This window comes from Melitaea cinxia, chromosome 12, assembly GCF_905220565.1.
Source record: "Melitaea cinxia chromosome 12, ilMelCinx1.1, whole genome shotgun sequence".
Classification (NCBI taxonomy): Eukaryota; Metazoa; Arthropoda; class Insecta; order Lepidoptera; family Nymphalidae; genus Melitaea; species Melitaea cinxia.
Window position 1 is genome coordinate 7,269,003 of NC_059405.1, and position 23,031 is coordinate 7,292,033.

Below are 23,031 nucleotides of genomic sequence, written 5' to 3' on the forward strand. Positions count from 1 at the left end.
ATAACTCGAAAAGTAGTTGTTGGATCTCAAATAAATTTAAATGGGACCAATTGACACACACCACCTTTCGATTAAAAAAAAATTGTCTAAATCGGTCCACCCGGTCAAAAGTTCTGATGTAACATACATAAAAAAAAATACAGTCGAATTGAGAACCTCCTCCTTTTTTGGGAAGTCAGTTAAAAATAATTTTACGCTCTTTAATGTTGCTCACTTCAGCCTAATACAGTCCACTGCTGGACACAGGCCTCCACAAGTTCGCGCCAAAAATGGAGTGAACTCGTGTGTTTTGCCTATAGTCACAACGCTGGGTTGGTGACCACAGGGCTGGCTTTGTCGCACCGAAGACGCTGCTGCCCGTCTTCGGCCTGTGTATTTCAAAGCCAGCAGTTTGATGGTTATCTCGCCATCGGTCGGCTCTTTAAGTTCCAAGGTGGTTGTGGAACTGTGTTATCCCTTAGTCGACTTAGTCTTACGACACCCACGGGAAGAGAGAGCCGGTGGTTATATTCTTAATGCTGTAACCACGCAGCTAACAGCTCTTTAATGTAATGACAGTTTAAAACGGTTAAAAAATCCATGTAGAAAAAAAAATAAAAATCAAACACCTTTTTGAATTCTTTATTGCAAATATAAGATTTGATCTAATATTCAATAAGATTTATCTTATAAACCCTTTTGCCTAATTGGTCACATTATACACGACACAAGTTTTTAATTTCTTATTTCAACTATCAAGTTTTTATTTTATTGATCATGGCAACGTTTTAAAAAAAAATGTTACAAACAATATAGCAAAACAATGCAATGTCTAGTAAAAGAAAAAATCATTATTTTTTAAATTGACAATGTGTTTTTGTTTAATGGCGATGTCGCAACATAATTGCTATAAATTTAAAAATTGTTTTTCTCTTACTTAAACATTGCAATGGTTTATATGTAAATAAGCAAGCATTCCATTTATTGGAAGTAATTCAAACAAAATACTCATAGTTTATAAGTGATTGCATTTTAATTTCTTATCACTTCTTTGATTTTTTCAATCGCATTTAATAATAAATTTATAGAAAATCACAAACGACAATAAGGTAAGTATTTAATAACTCCTATCTACTTGCTAATCTAAAAACATCACACAAATTAATTTAATTGAAAGTACTAAAAAACGATACACGAGATTCATTCACTTAAACCATTCTAGAAATTTCATCAAACAGTAACACCACAAATACAGTATAAATACGACTGTTGTTCTTATAATACAATATTAGGGTATATAAACTATCGAAAATTATGAACTGTACCAATGTAATTTTTGTTCGTCGCAAGCAAGCTAACCAAACATTTTTAACATTTAGCGGATTTGTTTAAATTTCAATGTTAGTTTTTGGTATAAGCAATTGAAAAATAATAGGTGTTTAATTGAATCCAGCGCATTAATAGTAGTTTATGCAACTGTCATATAATGAAGGGCATTAAAACACGAGTGTGAGTTTATGAAACGAGCGCAGCGAGTTTCATAATAGTAACGAGTGTTTTAATACCCGTGTTATATGCAGTTGCATACACTACTTTATCTTCACTAATGCAATTAATCAAACAACAAGAGTAAAAGCTGACAATAGTTTATTTATAATAATTGTTCAAATTTTGGATGGTACAATTCTGAAAGTTAATGTTAATTTTCATATGATTTTCTAGATTTTTCTGGCAAAAGATTGTGAGTTAATTTTGTTGCCAATTCTAGAATATCCGGAGGCGTACAAATATCATCGTCGCTATCCATTTTTAACTTTTAACTTATTAAATTAAATTCACGCGTACGTGTATTGTCACAGTGATTTTGCCGCCATTAAAATCTAACCAATGAGAGCGCAGCTGTGCGCATGCGCGCGATGTTATAATGAGATTTTACGATATCGATGTGGATATTATACCATCATGTGAAATTGCTTAAATTGAGTGTTTTGTTGTCTGCGCTATAACAGTAGTAATTATAAGTCAAGTATTGGAAACATAAGTAGAATGTTACAACATTAGTGTAGATAAAATACATAAGAAAACTACTTGTGCAAGTAAAAGAAAAATATATTTATCTGCATAAAAATGCATTTTTTGTGATTTTTAGCGATTATTGGCGGTTTACTCAAATTAGGGGTTGTAAACGGACGAAATTCGGATTCAGCGTATCATAATATATTAAGCCTAGATGGGTCTAGTCAAGGGTACAATTTGTAATATATTATAAGCAGTGTAAGGTGACAATTGACGAGTTACCTCATTATCTATTGATTGAACCATTATAAGTCTAGTGTTACTTTGCCTTGTGCAGGAGCTTTAGGATTTTATTTATTCCGACAATTTGGAGATTTAAAGGCATATAAAAAATTTACAAATATCTCTAGTGCATTATCTTCGCTAGACTTTATGACTCACTTTAATGGTATTATGTAATATTTATTTTTTTAATGCAAATCTGACGCGTTATTTTTGTTTGAGAGCAACAGACTATGGTGATTATTCATAAGATAATTTTTATAGTATAAAAAAAATTAGTAAAGAGCGAGAAAGATATAATTATTAAATTGCGCACGTGCAGGTATAAGTTGCCTTGAAAAAGATAAATAAGTTATCAGTATGGAAATTCCACAAAATACATCACACAAAACGTGTCACTACCCTCTTATCCTTTGGTACATTTTCTGTTAGAAAAATAAATTAATAACCATTTATCACCAATCTAAGAAATAAATGCTATATTTGTGAAATATTTTATGGAAAAACCCTTAATGCTGGAAATTACAACATTGTGAAACGGTGTACAATTACGAAATTACAACAACTGTATTGTATTTATTACTTAAATTCATACTAATACTGAATCTTCAATATACATAGGAAACATACACAAAATATTAGCAGCAATTATTGGCTACTACAAAAGTACTTCTTAGAAAAATAAATACACTCAACACACAAAAACTATTCCTATTTCATTATTTCTATAGGTGTCGTAAAATGGTGCTTAAAGATAGAAAAATAGTAAGTGTTAGATTAGTGTTGTTTGAAAATGTATTTTATTCAGAAAATATACAAATTTGAAAATCCAAAATACCCTTATTTAATTGCACTATGACTATATTTTGGCCTTATTTGATTACTCTACCGATATCTACGAAACGAAAATTGTTAATATCGCTAGTGGAGACTTCAATTGTATTTTAGGTCATCACATTACATTATAATTATAATGCAATTCAATTGATTATATATATATTTACACACACACACATATATAACATATATATATACTTATGGACCCAGCAGACGTTGTCCTGCCCAGAATACAGCTACCAAATTTGATTGCTGACAAACCGATAGCAGCGCTACTGACCGGGTCCAATTGTGTTTTCAAACGATTCGTGAACCCATAGAAATATACTTTCAAAATTTTAACCAAATCGGTTCAGCCGAGTTCAGTGACAAATACACACACAGAAGAAATATACGTATATATTAAGAGTAACAAATATATATAATCAATTGAATTACATTTTTTTTCGAAGATCTTAAGCTGCAATAGATAAATAAAAAATAAAAAGTAAAAAAAAATTACACTAACTAATGGAAAATATTTAGTATTGCAGTGTATTACTGATGTCGATAATTACAAATATTTTCCAGCTATCATTGCACAATGCAAAAATTATATTACTTTTAACACGAACATAATACTTTTGATTAGCTTTTCGACATACAACATCTATAATATAAAATCACATTATTACTTTTTTATTTCCTAACACTAATTATATTCTAAAAATTCATTCATTTTCTTGACCACAAATGTGTGTATGATTTGATAACTTTTAAGTTTTGTTTTTATTCGTCAATTTTAATAAAAAATTTGTGCGACGTAAAGAACACTGCAAAAGTCTGTGCCTTCTTTAAGTACACTATAAATTAATATGGCCTATCACAAACTTGCGAAAGAAAATATTAAAACAAAATCAATCTATCTATTTTATAGTGATTTTAAAATTCTAATATATAGGTATAGGAATGTCCTTATTACCAACAGATAATATCAAAGCACTTACGTTTGACCTAAATTCTGACTAAAAATATCACAAACTAATTTACTATTATTATTACCTAGTTTTTAAAAAAACGTACATTTAAAAAAAAAAAAAAATTGAACGCGACTATCCTAGATGAGTTTTAATAGGTAGTACTGAGTTGATTAGTGAGATTTAATTCTGACAGTTACAACATTTTTAGTCCATTGACCTCATAATATCGTCGTAGATACTGCAATACCGCTTAACCAACACTGGCAAGAAGGTCGTAAGTACGTAGTGAAAAATTTTACAGTAGCGGGGAAAAACTTGAAATTTTTTCCCCTTTGTCTTAGATGATTGAACTATAAAATGACTACGAATTTACATACTTTACCTCATCTTATGAGTCATTAGTCGTTAAACTCTTTATTAATTAATTTGTGGATAAAAAAGCATGCTTTCACTGTCCGCAAAAATGTATTAAAGTTGACCATTTCTGCAACTTACGCGTAATTGTTACAAGGATAAAATAAACGATTATTTATAAAATTTCATTATTTATAAGTATATTTTGTACAGTTAACATTCTGAGAATATAATGTAGCCGACAAACATACTTCGAGCAATTAGTTTATAATATGAATCAGTTGTTTAATAATAATTAATGAAGACACTGAGATAATTGAAAAGCTTTCTAAACCTAAATTTTTTGATTAAAATTTTTTTCGTTATCAATGTCATGATCCAAAAAAAACGTCTAAATTTTGCTGTCCAAAAATAAAATTTTACTTAAATATGTAGAAACATAGCTTTTTCAGGCTTTGGTACCAGTTGACAGCGTTTGTTGTCGAACTTCTTAAGCCCGATACACGTTTTTCATAGTATCGTATCCTTCTTAAATTATCAATCATCAATATTGTATTCTTTTCCAAGTATCGAGATTAGCCATTCGATTTTTTTTTGTTGTTAAAAACGCTTTTGTGATTTACGTACCCATGGTTTTAAGTTTATTAGCATTTTCAGTGAGTAATTGACATAACAGCCATTTAATGATTAGCATTTATTTACTTTCAAGTCCATTTTTTCTTCAAAAATTCCTTTATATTCACGAGCAACGAACAAAACACCACTCTTCCTATGACATGATACGTAAATACGAGGTTTTCGAAATACTTTGGCTAACCGTTGTTCCCGCGGTTATGACTTATCTCGTTTGAAGCATTTTATTAGACAAAGCACTGAGCTTACCTCATAGGACTAATACTATAAAGAGCTTTTACGCACGAGCTCTCATTTTTTATTTTTGTTATATAGTAGGTATAGTAAAGTAATTAAACGCGGTATTGCAGTATCACCGACGATATATTTTTTCTTTTTTGTAAAACATCAGTTTTTTATCGACCGTTTTGATTACTAAGTTCAAAAAGTCAAAAACAGAATGATACAAATACTATATCGTTGTTAAGTCTTGTATAAATCAGTATGAATCACTGAATTATCAAACATATATTTATATAACGTTGTATAAAATGTTGATTTACTTTTTAAACGACAATTTGACGTATAAGATAACGAAATAGCCCACACTAAAAACAATTTTTATATTAGACATTTTATTAGATTAACTTAAACTTAATTTGGATAAAACCAGTAAGGTAGTCATACTTATAAATTTAATGTTTATACAACTTCAAATACTTTACACTCGTAAAGTTTATCTTACACGATTTAAGTTGTAGGCCACTCATTGATTTAATAAATATCCTTACGAAATATAGGCACCATTAGTAATTACATAAAATTAGAGATCAATGTCAAGTAACATACACGCATTCTAAAAAACAATGTCTTCAACCTCTCGCTATTTTGTTAACTTTTTTCATCATAGTTTAACTGTCGAAGTGTGAGAATTTTTTAAATAATAATAGTAGCGAAAAAATTTAATTAAGATTGTTTTAAACTTTATAATCGTAGCGTGGGTATTGCTGCTCAGCTACCTGAAGTAACCTGAGATTAAATTATTATTAATTCGGTTAATTAAATAGAATTAATATTAAAGTTACAAATTTCGTGACGACATAATACAATTTAATATGCAGTTGAAATACTCAACACGCACTCTTAACGCACAAAATACACACCATTGTATAAAGAATATATAAAACAGTAATGCACATACTGAACATAAAAAAAACCTATGTAGCTTCTTGTTCAACCAGGGCTGCTTGAGACAAAGAAATCTGTTGTGATCTCGGTAATGGTCGTACAAAAAACATTTTAATACATGGAGCTAATAAATATATTAATACTGCAGCCGCTATTATGGATATGGCACAAAGAGTCCACTGAGCTGCTTTTATTGAAACTGCTACATCTGGGACCGGTTTGGTGAGTTGACATAGAAGTGATAGGGACATAGAAAAGTTATGAGGTCCTGTTATACGAGATTTGGGTCCACAATTTGATGGCTGCCAGCCGATCCAGCCGGCCGATCTATTGAAAAGTACCTTGAAATGGAAAAATATTAGATAGCTTGATATCCTTATTTTAATTCAGGAGTTAATTTTCAAAAGTGGTCATCTCACATTTTTTTTTTTACTTTTTGGATATTTTTTCTCAAGTTCGGAAACAATTCAATTCCTTTAAAAGCAAGTCTAATATAATGTAAATACTTGAAACAAAATTTTTAGTAACCCATATAAAAAATAAAAAAAAGCTATTTATTACAAACATTTTTTTTTTGATGTTTAATATCTATAGGCGAGGGTAAATCAGATTGTTGGCGTAGCGATACAGGCCGTGACTACGCACCGCCACGCTATATGATGGAATATATGTACTATACTATATAATAATAATTTGAGTTGTCGCGATTTTAAAGAAATTTTTAATTAAAAAAATTTGTATAATAAAGAAAATAAATGTTTATTAAATGTTTCACACCTGCCAGCCGTCACACGACGGCTTACATTTTTTTCTTTAAAGATAGAAGGGCCGTTACCAGTTTTGAAAATTACCTCCTGTTATTAGACTAAATAAATGTTGCGAAACAATTAATTCGATTTTTGAAGTGAAAACTTCTTTAGCCGCGTAGGGCACTTTTTACGCTTCAGCCTGTAATATCCAACTAATGGGCATAGGCCTCTTTCCCCATGTAGGAGAAGGATCAGTGCTTAATTCACCACGCTGCTCCAATGGGTTGGCGGATATATTCTACTATGAGTAACGATCGCTATTAGGTGTACATGATAACAACCGGGACCGACGGCTTAACGTGCTCTCCGAGACACGGTGGGGAGACCCACAGTGACTGCACAAACACCCAGACCACGGCAAACACCTGCATGGCCAATACAAATGTTTGTCATGTGCGGGGATCAAACCCGCAACCGCCAGCGCAACAGGTACAATCCATGGCTGTAACCGTTGCGCCAACGCGGCGTCACGCGGGCACTTTTTAGTAAGGTAAAATCTTATGGGTTCGCGTTACCGACATGCTCGTGATTTACGCGCAACGGCCGTAAGCTGTGCTCGTTAGTTATATTTTGTGTTGTAAAGTGATGATATAGAAATGTAAATAATAAGGTAGTTTATCGTTTTTAAAACTTTTATTTTATTTTTTATAAGTAGTATTTGCAATCAGTCTGTCCGAACTATAAGCAAATTGGTTGTGATATTCGTCTGTGGCTGAGTGTGCCTCCAATGAGACATCTACAGCTATACATCTGTGTTTCCAGAAAATTATAACCTGGGGATCTTTAAGTCGCGAGTAAATAGGTTACTTCTAGGTAAGCGTGCTCTATCTTAGACCGCATTTTCACTTATCATCAGGTGAAATAGTGGTACTGTGTGGCTACGGTACTAAAGAATTTAGCCACCCCCTCTCTTCCCGTGGGTGTCGTAAGAGGCGACTAAGGGACATCACAGTTTCACTACCACCTTGGAACTTAAAAAGCCGACCGGTGGCGGGATAACCATCCAACTACTGGCTTTGAAATACACAGGCCGAAAACGGGCAGCAGCGTCTTCGGTGCGACAAAGCCAGTACTGCGGTCACCAACCCGCCTGCCCAGCGTGGTGACTATGGGCAAAACACATGAGTTCACGTTATTTTCGGCGTAAACTTGTGGAGGCCTATGTCCAGCAGTGGACTGTATAGGCTGTAATAAAAAAATATATCCTATATATAGCCTATCATTGTATATAAAAAAAAAATCTACCCTCAGTTTTTTTCCAGTTCACTGTCTGTTTTGTAGTTCCAGGTTTTATCAAACTTGGAAAGGTCTTTTTCGTTGTTCGTTGGAAAAGACAAATTGTGGACATCAATTTTTTTTGTACCGCTCGATTCATAATAATCGGTATACCCAATTATTTTCCCATAATAAACAAGACAAGCCATTGAAATTCGTTCGTTACGTCTAGTGAACGTTGACACAGCAGGATACACCCCGCTCATCATAAGATCACAGCTAAATGATACTGTTTTCAAGTAGTGTTGTGTTCCTGTGGTGAGTAAGGTGCAAGGGGAGGTCGGGGCTTGTGGTTTTGCCGGCGTCTATACCCTACGGTAACCGCTTACCATCAAGTGCTCCGTACGCTTTATTGCCGACCTAGTCGAACGGTATAAATAAAAATAACTAAGTGAGGTACTCTGGAAGCAGCCCGACTGGGGTAGTACCTCGACCTTACAGAAGATCACAGCAAAATAATACTGTTTTCAAGCAGTATTGTGTTCCTGTTGGTGAGTAAGGTGACCAGAGCTCCTGGGGGGATTGGGGATTGGGTCGGCAACGCGCTTGCGATGCTTTTGGTGTTACCATCAGGTGAGCCTTACGCTTGTTTGCCAACCTAGTGACATAAAAAAAATACCTGTAAGCCTTCCATCGCTGTATAACCTAAAACAGTTTCCTTGCCACCGGCCTCGAGACCCAGTTTGTAGCAAAACTCCGAAACACTGCCGCCTTCACCGCTGTTGTTACGAGCGGTGATCACTCGCATGAAGTTCTAGAACAATTTAAAATATAATAACATAAATAATTACCATTATGACAAAAATAAAATGCTAATCATAGGTCTTTAAGTATAAGATCTAGTACATAAAATAGCAAATATCGTGCGGACAGGATGAATTCACGACGAGATGTTACATAAACTTTTCGTAAACAATTAATACGAAATGCGCAAATATAATATAACAACAAGTCACGATAGGTAATCAAAGATTAACGTGCCAGGGAAAAATTATAACGTTTAATATTAACGTTTAACTTTTGGAGTAATCTTTGATAACGCGTAGTTACTTGACTATTTTTTCGTCAATGCTATGTAGTATTGCCAATAACAGGTTTCCCTTAAATTACCAAATAATACTGTAACACTCAAACTTACCACGCTAAAATGAAATAACAAAATAATAAACTATGAAATTCAGGATGCTATCAACAAATAAATAAAATAAAAATTAAATTGGAGTCCTCTTGAATATCAAAACAACCGCTTTTCACCTAGATGTATACACGGTACATATACCAAAATAGCATTTCATGTAAGTAGGTAATTAAATATTAAGATAAAACTTTATGGCTTTTACTAAAATTTAAATGATAATCATGGTTAGGAAAAAAGAAAAACAAAAAAGTTTCTTCAAAACTCTTTAACAGCCAGTATTTACTAAATTACCTGTGCTGGAATTTCTAATGTAAAATACTGATTGTCCGCATTTGTGCTCAGAAGATCAATCGATATTGAGGGTAGAGACCATTCTTGAGGTTCAGGCCAACAGGCTGCCTAAAAATATTTCATATAATTATGTTTTAAACAAATTACAATTATTATCAGTATTTAGTAAGAAGGATACTAGACCCCTGTAATGTATTACAACATACAATATAATTTTTGATAAATATGTTATACCTTAATTTATAGAAACAAAAGTTTTATTTATTTATTTATTTATATACACTTTAGCACACCAACACAAAAATAAAATAAGTTTAATTAGGTAAAAAAATAAATAATAAATTTGCATTAGTTGCAACAGGCGGCCTTATCGCTAAAGCAGCGATTTCTTCCAGGCAACCTTTGGGCAGAGGACTAGAATTGATTGTTATTGGGGATATGGGCGCAAAATAAGTGCTATCAGTCATAAACATAAGTATATATTATATGTATTCATACATACACATATACATACATATACCTACAAATACACCTACACAAATACACACATATACACGTAAACATAAGTATATATTATATATATTCATACATACACATATACATACATATACCTACAAATACACCTACACAAATACACACATATACACGTACACAAATACCTACAAAAACACATAATAATTTGATAACAAAGAAGAATACATACACAGAGAAAAAAATAAATTGATAAACGAATAAATAAGTAAAAAATAAAAATAAAATAATATTACGATGACAAGTACATTGCCTTAGTTAGCCTCTTGAATGATTCCAATGTTTGAGCTCGTCTTATAGTTAGCGGCAACGAATTCCAGAGACGACAGGCTTCAACAGTGAAAGATTTAGAGTAAAAGGTTGAAGAATGATATGGAATCTTTAGGATGAGGTTATTATCAGAGCGGAGAGATCTTTCGTGAGTATCACTAAGAAATTCGAAACGATTTTTTAGATAGGAAGGTGTTAGAGGATTAAATAGGATTGAGTAAAGGAGAGACAGAATGTGAGTATTCCTGCGAAGTCGGATAGGTAGCCACTTGAGCTGTTTGCGAAATTCTGAAACATGGTCATATTTACGTAAACCAAATATGAACCGAATACAGAGATTTTGTAAGCGCTCCAGTTTATTTAATTGTTCCTCATTTAAATTAACAAAACTAGTATCAGCATAGTCAAGAATCGGTAAAAGGAGAGTCTGTGCAAGCATAACTTTAGTGGGAATGGGAAGAAAGTTGCTTAACCTTCTCAGAGACCCAATTGCTGCAAACAGTTTTTTGCTTATAAAGTTTATTTGGTGTATCCAAGATAGGTGTTTGTCAAAAATAATACCAAGATTTTTCACTTGATCGCTTATCGGTATACGTATTTCGTCAACAATCACTGACGGGACCTGTGACCAGATAATGCGTGATATTAATTTCTGGCTACCAATGACAATAACTTGCGTCTTTAAAGGATTGATTTTTAAACCAAATGATTTACTCCAATTTTGTATATTCATAAGATCCTCATTCAGTAAATTAATACATTTAGGCAGATCACTAAGAGAAGTTTGCGAGTAGATTTGGAGGTCATCCGCATACAAATGGTAGAGAGAGTTAATGTGCTTAGTGACAGAAGAAATAAAAAGAGAAAATAATACAGGGGACAACACGCCACCTTGCGGCACGCCAGCATTAATTGTATAATAATTAGAGGAGTATCCCTCAACATGTATGCGTTGCTGACGACCACACAAGTAAGATTGGAACCAGTCAGTCACCTCAGCAGACATGTTCAGAGAACGAAGTACGGCAAGTAGTATGTCAAAATCAACAGTATTAAAAGCATTACTGAAGTCTAGTAATGTTAACACCGTGACAAGTTGATTGTCCATACCAGCTCTGATGTCGTCCGTTATTTTAATTAAAGCAGTAGCCGTACTATGACCACGGCGGAAACCAGACTGAAAAGGATTAAGAAGGTTGTGTCTAGAAAGGAAAGGAGTCATTTGTTGATAAATAAGACGTTCGAAGACTTTTGACAGAAATGGAAGAATAGAAATTGGTCGAAAATCGGAATAAGCACAGGGATTTGATTTTTTAGGTAAAGGGATAATTTGAACATTTTTCCACACGGCAGGAAATTTAGAGGACTGGATAGAAAAGTTAAAAATAGACGTAATTATTGGAGCTATAATATCAATAATGGGAAGAATCATTCTACGGCTAATACTGTCAGAACCGACGGCATCAGAGCTGATGTTTAAAATGTTTTTCTTAACGTCACTTACAGTGAATTGACAAAAAGTAAAAGCAGGAAAATTTGGAGTGGGTAAGGCTGAAAGTTGATTTAAAGTATTTGATTTAGTTAAATCATCTATGGTAGCAGGAGATAAAAAGTGCCGATTAAGCTGGTCTAAATTTAATTTATTTAGATCAATACTTTGGTGTGTTTTTCCAACTCCAAGTTTCTGTAGGAACTTCCAAATTTTAGAAGTATCAGACTCTTCATTTAAGCGTTCGTGAATGTAGCGTCGTTGCTTATCCCTACAAATTGTATTGCAGCGATTCCTTATTTTTTTATAATTCTCGCAATTTCTTATATTGGGGTTAGCCCTATATTTAGCCTTCGCTTTATTCTTTTTATGTTGTAGAGATTTAATGTCTTCGGTAAGCCAGGGTGCTGGCAAATGCTTTATTCGAACTGGACGAACTGGAGCATGCATGTTGTACAAATCAGTCATAAGTGAATTAAAAATAGTAACTCGTTGATCGATTGTATCAACAGATTGAATCACAGACCAATCGATCCTGTTTGCATCTTCACGCAAGCTGTTAAGGTCCATACCACCAAAGTTACGAAGCAGAAGGATCCTTGACTTAGCCTTCGGAGGTTTTATTTTGTACGAAAGGAAAAGAAGATCATGATAAGAAAATGCACAAGCATTACACTGTCCATGATTTTCTACATGGTCAGTGGAAGAAACTATAATTAAGTCTAGAAGAGAGGGAGTAGAATTTGGAGAAGAGTGCGTGGCAGCAAGTGGAAGGATATTTAAATTAGACCTAGAAATAATAGTATTAAGTTTTAAAGATTTGTAATCATTTTTCAACAAGCATGTGTTAAAATCTCCCATTAAAATAGTGTGACTGTACTGAGGAGTAAATTGTTCTAAAAGGCTTTCAAGATGAGAAAAGTAGTCAATAGAGAGAGAAGGATTATAAAAAACACATAAAAGAATCTTAGAGTGAGAAAGAGTTAATTCTAAGAATAGATGTTCCGCACAAGGATTGTTTTGAGGTGCTGACATACTGACAATGTTATAAGGTATATAGGAACGCAAATATATGGCAACACCCCCACCAACTCGATGTATGCGGTCATTTCGAATTAACTGAAAACCCGGTAGAGAATAAGAAGTTGAAGGTAAACAAGGTTTAAGCTACGACTCAGAGACAAGGATAGCGTGTAAATTTATGTTATCAAATGAGGCCAAAAGGTCAGGATAATGTGCAGGAATACTCTGAGCGTTTATATGAACAACATTAAAATTCTTTGGAAAAAGTGAAAAATTAGAATTAAGACATTCGTTGAGTGTTGGGATACTTTGAAAACTGTCTTCACTATTTGTTTCTGTAGAAGAAGAGAAAGACAGAAACGCATCATTGTCATCATATAAATTACTGTTATCCATCGTAATTTAATGTAACAAGTATATTTCAAGTAACAAATATAGGTATTATATATAAAGTATATCTAAAATAATAACAGCAAATAATAATAATATTAATAAAATAATAATAAACAAAATATATATTATAATATAATTATTAGTCTTACCCGCCAGCTGTGGAGAAAACATAATACATTTTGTTCATTTGAGTAAATAAATTAGGAAATGAATTTAATACACTAAACTATTTCAATAATAAAATAATAAATAAAAAATTAAAAATAGGTCTGCCTACCTCAAAAAATAGAAAAAAAAAACACAAAAAAAAAATATTAAAAGATAAGTTCATAAAACATGAATATTGCACTACCAAAAACATTCTTTTTAAAAACATTTTTAAAATTAAAATGTTGTACTTGTTAAAAAACAAAAGTTAAATTAAAGTGATCAAATATTGACTAAAATAAAAATAAATAACAATACGACATTACTTAATTATAACTAAATTACATCGATATTTAACTTTCCTAATTAAATACAAAAGAGTAAAAGTGGTTTATATTGTAATACAAAATGGATAAAATACAGTAATTGAGACTACAACTTGCTATGTATTTGAATTGAGAAGAAGAAAAAAATAAACAATGTAACGCGGGTAGATTAGTAATAAAAGTGACAATGAAATCATAAAAAAAAGAAAATAAATAACAATAAGACATTACTTCATTAAAACTTAAAACCAAACCACATCAACATTTAGCCCTCCCAATCAAATAAAAAGAGTAAAAGTGGTTTTATATTGTAGTACAATATTGATAAAAATACAGTAATCGAAACTACAACTAGTTATGCATTTGAATTGAGAGAAAAAAAAAATGTAATGTGGGTAGATTAGTAATAAAACTGACAATGAAATCATAATAATTGTGTTTGCTCGCAAACGAAAAAAAAACCGACTTCAATTACATCGACAAGTAATACAACGTAGATCGACGAAAAAATAGTCAAGCAACTACGCGTTATTAAAGATTACTCAAAAAGTAGTTATCAGATCTCGATGAAATTTATATGTGACCACATGATAAACATCAGCTTTCGATTAAATTAAAAATTATCAAAATCGGTACACCCAGTAAAAAGTTATTAGGGATTTTCGAGAGTTTCCCTCGATTCCTCTGGGATCCCATCATCAGATCCTAGTTTCCTTATCACGATACCAAACTAGGGATATCCCCTTTCCAACAAAAAAAGAATTATCAAAATCGGTACATCCAGTAGAAAGTTATGCGGTATAATACAACGTAGGTCGACGAAAAAAGCGTCAAGTAAAAACACATTATTAGATATAACTCGAAAAGTAGTTGTTAGATCTCAAATAAATTTAAATAGGACCAATTGGCACACACCACCTTTCGATTAAAACAAAATTTGTCGAAATCGGTCCACGCAGGCAAAAGTTCTGATGTAACATACATAAAAAAAAAAAAAAAAAAAAAAAATACAGTCGAATTGAGAACCTCCTCCTTTTTTGGAAGTCGGTTAAAAAATAAGAATAAATAACAATAAAACATTACTTAATTCAAACTAAATTACACCAATATTTAGCTTTCCTAATTAAATAAAAAAGAGTAACAGTGGTTTTATATTGTAATACAATACTACAATTTGTTATGTATTTCAGTTGAGATAAAAAAAAAAAAAAAAAAAAAATGTAATGTGGGTAGATTAGTAATACAACTGACAATGAAATCAAGGTAAGCAGACATATAAACAAAAGCATTATACACTATTTTCTTGTTATTCGCTTTGTGCGAGGAGGGATCGTTTTACTGTCCGCACTTTTGGAACCGGCATCCACTTTATCACCGCCAAGTGTCCTATTCGGTGAATGAGAAATAGCTTTCAGGTCACAAGATGATTCCACCTGGTGTCTCGATCCATCTGCAGTCACCACATAGATGCGGCCTTCACGGGTCCAGCACTTTCCAATACCGTAGCGCTGTCGTGCAGTTAAAAATATATCGTGCCTAGCCTTGGTGAGAAACTCCGACTGCGTTATACCAGTGCCCTTGAATTTGGTTTTGGCGAACCATACTTTATCCCGGACACTGATATCTGTAAACTTTACGACAATCGGTCGGCTTCTGTTATCAGAGGGTCTGCCAAGACGATACGAGAGTTTGATGCTTGAACTGGAAAAGTTAGGCAGATCCAAGTATTCTGCGATTAGAGAGGTTACTCGAGCAGTGGTATCTTCAGATTTTTCTTCTTTAACACCGTGCAAGAGAATCATATTACGCCGTTTTTTCATTTCCAGGCGATCCATTTCCCTGCTAAGAAACTCAACCTGGCGGTGTAGTGCAGATAATGTAGTAAATATAAATTCTTTAAAGCTGTTGAATTCTGCTGCTAGAGAGACTGCGGTGACTGGCGATGTCGATTTTTGTAATTCCTGCTGGAATTCACTCATTCTTGCTTTAAACATATCAGCCATCTCAGACAGTGTATCTTTTACTGACTCCATTGCGTTCTTTGTTATATTAGAATAGTGAATATATAAGGAAATGTACAGCTGGTAGGTAAAACACTCTATATATGCATAATTATTTCAAAAAATACACTTAAAAACCTTTTAAACTATTTAATTATTAAAGAGCTTAAAAATCACGACTACTTATTTTACTCCTACCCCTCCTAATTTTATACTATTACACTACAACTATAATAAAAATACTTTACACTACAATTTACAACTATTAATAAAAAGTTGTGATTGTTTTGCTTTTTTTTCGGGTACAAATATATTTCACTATTTTAAACAAATTAAGAAGTATTATTTTACCTCTCCATGGTACCAGAATTCATCTAGAATTAGCATATTCGATGTCTGAGCTGCTCTTCGAAGTTCATTGACTACCTATAAAAATATATAAACTAACTTAGTCACACAGTCTACAGTCTACATAGTCGTAAAACGAAGCCGCCTAGACAGGGTGATCGTGCGGAGTGTGGAGGGGTGAGACGCAGGTAGGCGAGTCCAAGCTGTATACGCTGCTCCCGAATTAGTGAATAGCTCGGTACAGAAATTTTTGAGCTGACGCGTATTTGTTTTAATTATCACTCAAACGTTCAAATTCACACTCAACGGCCTCCAGTAGGATTTTCTCCTATGTTGGGGGTCCGGAAACACAAACAATACACAAGAACAATGCCCAGACCACGGCAAACATCTATATGTACGATACAAATGTTTGTCGTGAGAGGGAATCGAACCCGCAACAGCCAGCGCAACAGCCAGTGCTATGACCACTAAAATATTATATGAATGTGAAATTATTACCATGAAGATTTTTTACATAATTGAGTTCAAGAACAGAAATTGAAAATTCAGTAAATTTAGAAACCGAACATTTATACGTTGCCTCTTTTATAATAGGTTATTTGGAAATTTATTTATTTGGAGCCATCAATAAATTAGGTCACATGTTGGGGGATGAAGAGGCTGAATGACGAAGTGTAACATAGTGTGACAAGGTTAGTTAAATGAAAATAAAAATAATGTCGGAACTGATTGTTTAATTTTATATAAGTAGCGAATCAACGGGGAAATGCAGCTTTCTTGGCACAATTCCACGCGGACATCATTTGTACCATAGCTTCGGCTTGTAATATTCCACTGCTATATTGCTGCGTGGTTACGGCATTAAAGAATATAGCCATCCCCTTTCTTCCCGTGGGTGTCGTAAGAGGCAACTAAGGGACAAATAGTTCCACTACCACCTTGGTACTTAAAAAGCCGACCGATGTCGGACTAACCATCCAACTGCTGGCTTTGAAATACAAAGACCGAAGACGGTTCGGTGCGACAAAGCCTCTGCGGTCACCAACACGCCTGCCCAGCATGGTGACTATGGGCAAGACACATGAGCTCACGCCATTATTGACGCAAACTTGTGGAGGCCTATGTCCAGCAGTAGACTGCGATAGGCTGAAGTGATGATGATGATGATGATGGGCATAGACCTCTTTCCCTATGTAGGAGAAGGATCAGAGCTTAATCCACCACGCTTTACCACCCGTGAGTAGCCATTTGAATGATTGAGTTGAAATAGTTTTTGTAAGAGCCACTACTAGGCAATCACTACTTTACCTATAAATTATAAGATTTAGGCACTTTGCTACACTGTTCTACTACTAGTTTACTGTGTTTGTAAAATTTAATATTTCCGGAAATTGTAGCTACATTTGGCTTGGCATTGTTAGCTACGTGCACCAAGGATGAGAAGTTTGATTATATTTCAATAATCTTAAACATAAGACTATAGGCTAGTAGTTTGCCACTCTACTGGTATAAAAAAATTACAGTTATGTACTTGCCTCCCGAAATATGCTGTCTGGTAACCTGATATTAGTAGTACCACTATCTACAATACTCTTTTCTTGATTCAGCTTTATACAAGTGTCTCTATAATGATTTTCGCTCTCATCAATGGTCAGGTTGTTATCAAACGATTTTAATGAAGCATTAACAGACTTGTTTAAGGGTTTTGACATTCTGACTGACAGAACACCAACTTCATACCACCGTTTCCGTAAAATTGGAGTATGAAATATTACATCATTGCTTGAAGATGGCATAGAGTCATCTGAAAATTAGTATAAATAGATAGATAGAAATTATTTTAAATGCACTTAAAATGTTCTAATAGACAAAACATAAGCATTAATTTTGATTTTAAAAGTAATAAAATAATTAGTCAGCATTAAAACAAAATATGCTATTAGAAAACTGTAAAATTAACAGTAAATAGCTTATCGTAGATGAAGATTCTGAACTACCTTAATTTTTTTTCCTAAATAATAAAACATCATCCCATTGTGTTTCCAATTCATTATTATCCATAAAGAAAACAATACATACTTCTTTTTTGAAACTGTTACTATCACGTATCAATTATTTATATTATATTATACTTCCACACTTACCAAGCATTTCAAATTTTCCATAATGTGTCGCATTAGTTAAACTCTGAACACCACATAATTTAAGTTTAAAAGACATTGGCTTGTTTAGAACTTTTTCAACTGAGTCCAACCAAGAACCAACAACTACATTCTCTCCCCAAGCTCCTACTGGTAAGTATGCTAAGCCCAGAAGTCCCTAAAATCATTAATAAAAACAAATTCAGGATTTCAGACACATCTTAGCATCAGTTCTTTAATTAATGAGTAAACTTAGAAATATATTAACAAAATCTAATTTCTAATTATGAAATTATTAACGAAATCTATAAATAGCTTTTTGGTTTTTTTCTAAGTTAGTTTTTAATCAGGTATACGGTTATTGGCCCGACTAGCAGAACAAAAAAAATGTGCTCTTATAATTGTCATTTAATTTAAAATTGAGACGTTTTTTATATAAATCTGGTTTTTTAGTTTAAGTGGCAGATTATTGAAATAATTTTAGGCCCCCAATTCAATTTACCAAGATTATTAATTTCATTAAAAAAAAAATAACAGTGAAACGTTCAACCTGTAACATCCCACTGCTGGGCATAGGCCTCTTTCTCCATGCAGGAGAAGGATTGGAGCTTAATCCACCACGCGGTTCCACTGCGGGTTGGCGGACCCACTATGAGTAAAGATCGCTATCAGGTGTACATGATATCAGAAAACCACTTTCAATAGTTTTGGTTCTACCACATTTTCTATTATTAAGATAAAAAATAAAATAAGTTTTACCTGCCATCCTGAACCATTCATGAAAAACTTGTGACTCTTTGTTATGAGAGCTATATCACATCTTACTTCTGGTATCAATTTGAGTGATGGAAATTTCACTATATCAGATGACAAATGCCCAAGCCATGTTCCTTGCGAGTATTTTGCTTGTACCTATGAACATTTATAATATCATTGGAATAATAATAATAAAAAAAGGTTAGATAACAGTAAATATAGCACTGAACCCTATTGAACTACATTTGTTTTTTTTTTTTCTTGTCAATTTTGTGTCTAATTAACTAAATTAATTCTTATTTTATTTTTCTATTATTACTCTGTGCAAATTTTTTGTTTTTCTTAACCAGTTTTTCAGTTTCTTATACAATAGAAATAATATTCAGTATTACTGTTCCAGTACTCTTTAGTGTAAATAATTATACTGTTATATTGGGTTCAGTTCTTTAAAATAGCCATTTATATTAACTAAATAATATTAAACCTTAATAAAATATCTAATGCTATATAGACAGCAGAAAAAAGTCATCTAAGAAACCCATAAAAGTGCAATTGACATCATATAGATAACTTCCTTTTTAAGTTAAACATTTCCAGTTTTAATTTCAAATAAAAAATAATCAGATAGTTAATACTCAAATGTACACCTACCTCTTTCCCACTATTGTATATAGTCGTAGAATTTTCAGAACGGAAATATTTATTACTATCTTTTCTTGCATAAGAAGCGATGGCCAATGTAGTGCTTCCTGTATCTACTAGTACATTCAACTAAAAATATAATTTAGAATGTTTAATTAAATTTAAAACTTTAAGTAAATGGTTGTTTATTTAAATAAATATTTCAGTACATCTAGATTAAATTCATTTATCATAACAACTACATTTTTAATAACCTATTAGAATTATTAAAATTACTTGTTTGAGTGCTTATGTTACCTTTTGTTCAGGACGTCCAATATTAATTTCCAAAGCATAAGCTTGGCCCGCTTCACCGTAAAGATTATACTCCTCGCAATACGAATTGTTTAGAAGAAAAAGCAGACAAAAATAACACAAACTTGTCGTAAACATTATTGCTTCTCGATCATACTGTCATAAACTAATTATATATATGACTAAATTATTCACGCCGCAAAAGCATATTCTCAGTAAGTATGTACCTTATACTATATTGAAGACCTAGTACTACTTTTTGTCTAAGGATTTTGAGTGGCTTCTATTAGTATTGACTGAGTAGACGGTGAACATATAATCGAGACGAGTGGTACACCATTTGACATTTACTGTCATTTTTCACTTTTTGACATATTTTCAGTTTAATCTACAAATAGGGACTTATCTCTTCATATTTCAAGCATTCAATTCAAGGAATAATTTTTGAATTAGGCTAATAAGTTGTAGCTATAATTTTTGAACACTATATTTACTATTATATTCAAAAGTGAAACCACGTTTGAGTATATCAATTAAAAAATGTATTTTTAGGAACATTCACAATTTGACATTGACAGTTGTCATGTTAACTCTCATTCATGCTCTCATTCACTCTCATTCATGGCGTTCATTAGGTTCTGCAAAAACGCAACGATAAATTCCCGCGACTCCATGTTGAAATAAGTTTTACTCCGATCCATGTGAAATATTCACTCACAACCATAGATAAAATCATTGCTCACAACCCCCACAGCTGCATGTTTTCACACGGTTTTCACCAGACCGCCCGCGGCGTTTTTTATGTTATACGCTTCAGCCTGTAATATCCTACTACTAGGCATAGGCCTCTTTCCCCATGTAGGAGAAGGATGAGTAACGATCGCTATCGGGTGTACATGATAACAACCGGGACCGACGGCTTAACGTGCTCTCCGAGGCACGGTGGGGAGACCCACAAGGACTGTACGCCGCGTTGGCGCAATTCCGCGTTCGATCCCCGCACTTGACAAACATTTGTATTGGCCATACAGGTGTTTGCCGTAGTCTGGGTGTTTATGCAGTCCTTATGGGTCTTTACGTTACCGTGGCTCCACACATGGCTATTTGTGTTTGCGTATTTGCCATATTTGACAAATAACTTCCATGTGTGGAGAGTGTATTTGCCAAATTTATTGCCGTATTTACCTATTTGGCAAATATGGCCAATAACAAATACGGCTTACCGAACTTCTGTCGGTTTTGCAAGGCACATCAAAGGCCAATATCAAAAAATATGTTTAATTTTTTGATATTTGGCTCCATGTGTAGACGGTCGTATCGTCTATTTGCCCGTACGTCAAATATTTTGTCAAAAACCACAAATACTGAACAGCAAACACAAATAGCCATGTGTAGAGCCACCTTTATAGTGGAACGGCAATTTCAGCGCAACAGCGCTCGCATCCATCGTGCTCGTGCCGTCGTGGACTCGTGTTCGACCAGTCGATGGCGTTGTGGGTCTTAGGTGGAACGCGCTTTTAGTGGAACGCAGCCATATTTGGCGCTCTTTTTAACTTAAATGTCAAATATCAAAACAAGTGTTAAAGACTGCCTTAGATTTTGTTGTTTTGTAATACATTATAATAATTAAGCACCAAAATGAGTCTTTGGGTTGACAAACATCGACCAAGAGATTTAATGAAATTAGATTATCACAAAGATCAAGCTGTTCGGTTAAAAAGTTTAGTTCAACAAAGTGATTTCCCTCATCTACTTGTTTACGGTCCATCGGGAGCCGGTAAAAAAACTAGGATTATGTGTTTGTTAAGAGAGCTTTATGGATCAGGATCGGAACGTCTTAGACAGGAAACAATGCATTTCACTACGCCTTCTAATAAGAAAATCGAAATTATGACTGTAAGTAGTAATTATCATATTGAGGTTAATCCAACTGATGTCGGTATACATGATCGTGTTGTCATTATGGACTTAGTGAAAAATGTAGCGCAAACGCATCAAATTGATTCCTCTGGCCAACGTGAGTTTAAAGTTGTTATATTAAATGAAGTTGATGATTTAACAAAAGATGCGCAACATGCTTTGCGTCGAACAATGGAGAAATATGTTTCCACTTGCCGACTTATACTTATAGCCAATTCGATTTCAAGAGTCATTCCAGCTATCAGATCACGTTGCCTAACAATAAGAGTTTCTGCACCAACAGAAGCTGAAATTTCAAATGTACTACATATTGTGTGTAAGAAGGAAGGATTAAGTTTACCTACAGAATTAGCTATGCGTATTGCAAAGAGTGCTGACAGAAATTTGCGTCGTGCATTATTGATGTGTGAGGCATGTAAAGTCCAACAATATCCATTTACAGCTGACCAAAAAGTCCCGGAACCTGATTGGCAAATATTTATAAGAGACACTGCAAAAATGGCATTGTCGGAACAAACTCCTAAGAAACTTGGTGAAGTGAGACAGAAGCTGTATGAACTAATAATACATGGTATTCCACCAGATATAATTTTTGCTGGTTTATTGAAAGAACTGGTGCGTAATTGTGATATGAGCATGAAATGTCAAATTGCAAGTCATGCGGCTCAATTTGAACATAGAATGCGGCTTGGAAATAAGCCTATATTTCATCTGGAAGCTTTTGTAGCAAAATTTATGGCTATCTACAAAAAATTTATGGAAGAGTCTCTTGGTGATGTATTTTAATAAGAGTTTTCAAAAACTCATACATGTTTGCAATAACAGAAAAAAAAATGAAATTTTTTGTTCTTGATAATTGTAATCAAAAATTTTCAAAAAAAACTTAAATTTTACAATGTGTTTTTATTTTCATTGATATCACTAAATTATTCTTTAATATTTATGCTTAAAATTGTGACAAATATCCATAATTTAATTTTTACTTGAAAATGATAGACAAGTCAATTT

At 33.2% G+C, this 23,031-nt stretch overlaps 2 protein-coding genes across 2 annotated transcripts; one reads left to right on the forward strand and one right to left on the reverse strand.

The window, feature by feature from the left end:
- Positions 1 to 5,552: 5,552 nt before the first annotated feature.
- Positions 5,553 to 20,336, reverse strand: LOC123658497 (beta-secretase 1-like). The gene is made up of 9 exons (XM_045593901.1): positions 20,107 to 20,336; positions 19,819 to 19,938; positions 19,171 to 19,323; positions 18,415 to 18,589; positions 17,806 to 18,074; positions 16,271 to 16,345; positions 9,741 to 9,848; positions 8,931 to 9,065; positions 5,553 to 6,568 (listed from the first exon to the last, which is right to left on the reverse strand). The coding sequence occupies exons 1-9, from the start codon at positions 20,239 to 20,241 to the stop codon at positions 6,257 to 6,259; spliced, it is 1,482 nt and encodes a 493-aa protein (XP_045449857.1). The 5' UTR covers positions 20,242 to 20,336; the 3' UTR covers positions 5,553 to 6,256.
- Positions 20,337 to 21,741: 1,405 nt separating this feature from the next.
- LOC123658470 (replication factor C subunit 3) lies at positions 21,742 to 22,916 on the forward strand. The gene has a single exon (XM_045593885.1). It carries the CDS (start codon positions 21,742 to 21,744, stop codon positions 22,807 to 22,809), a length of 1,068 nt encoding a protein of 355 aa, XP_045449841.1. The 3' UTR covers positions 22,810 to 22,916.
- The last annotated feature ends 115 nt before the right edge of the window (positions 22,917 to 23,031 follow it).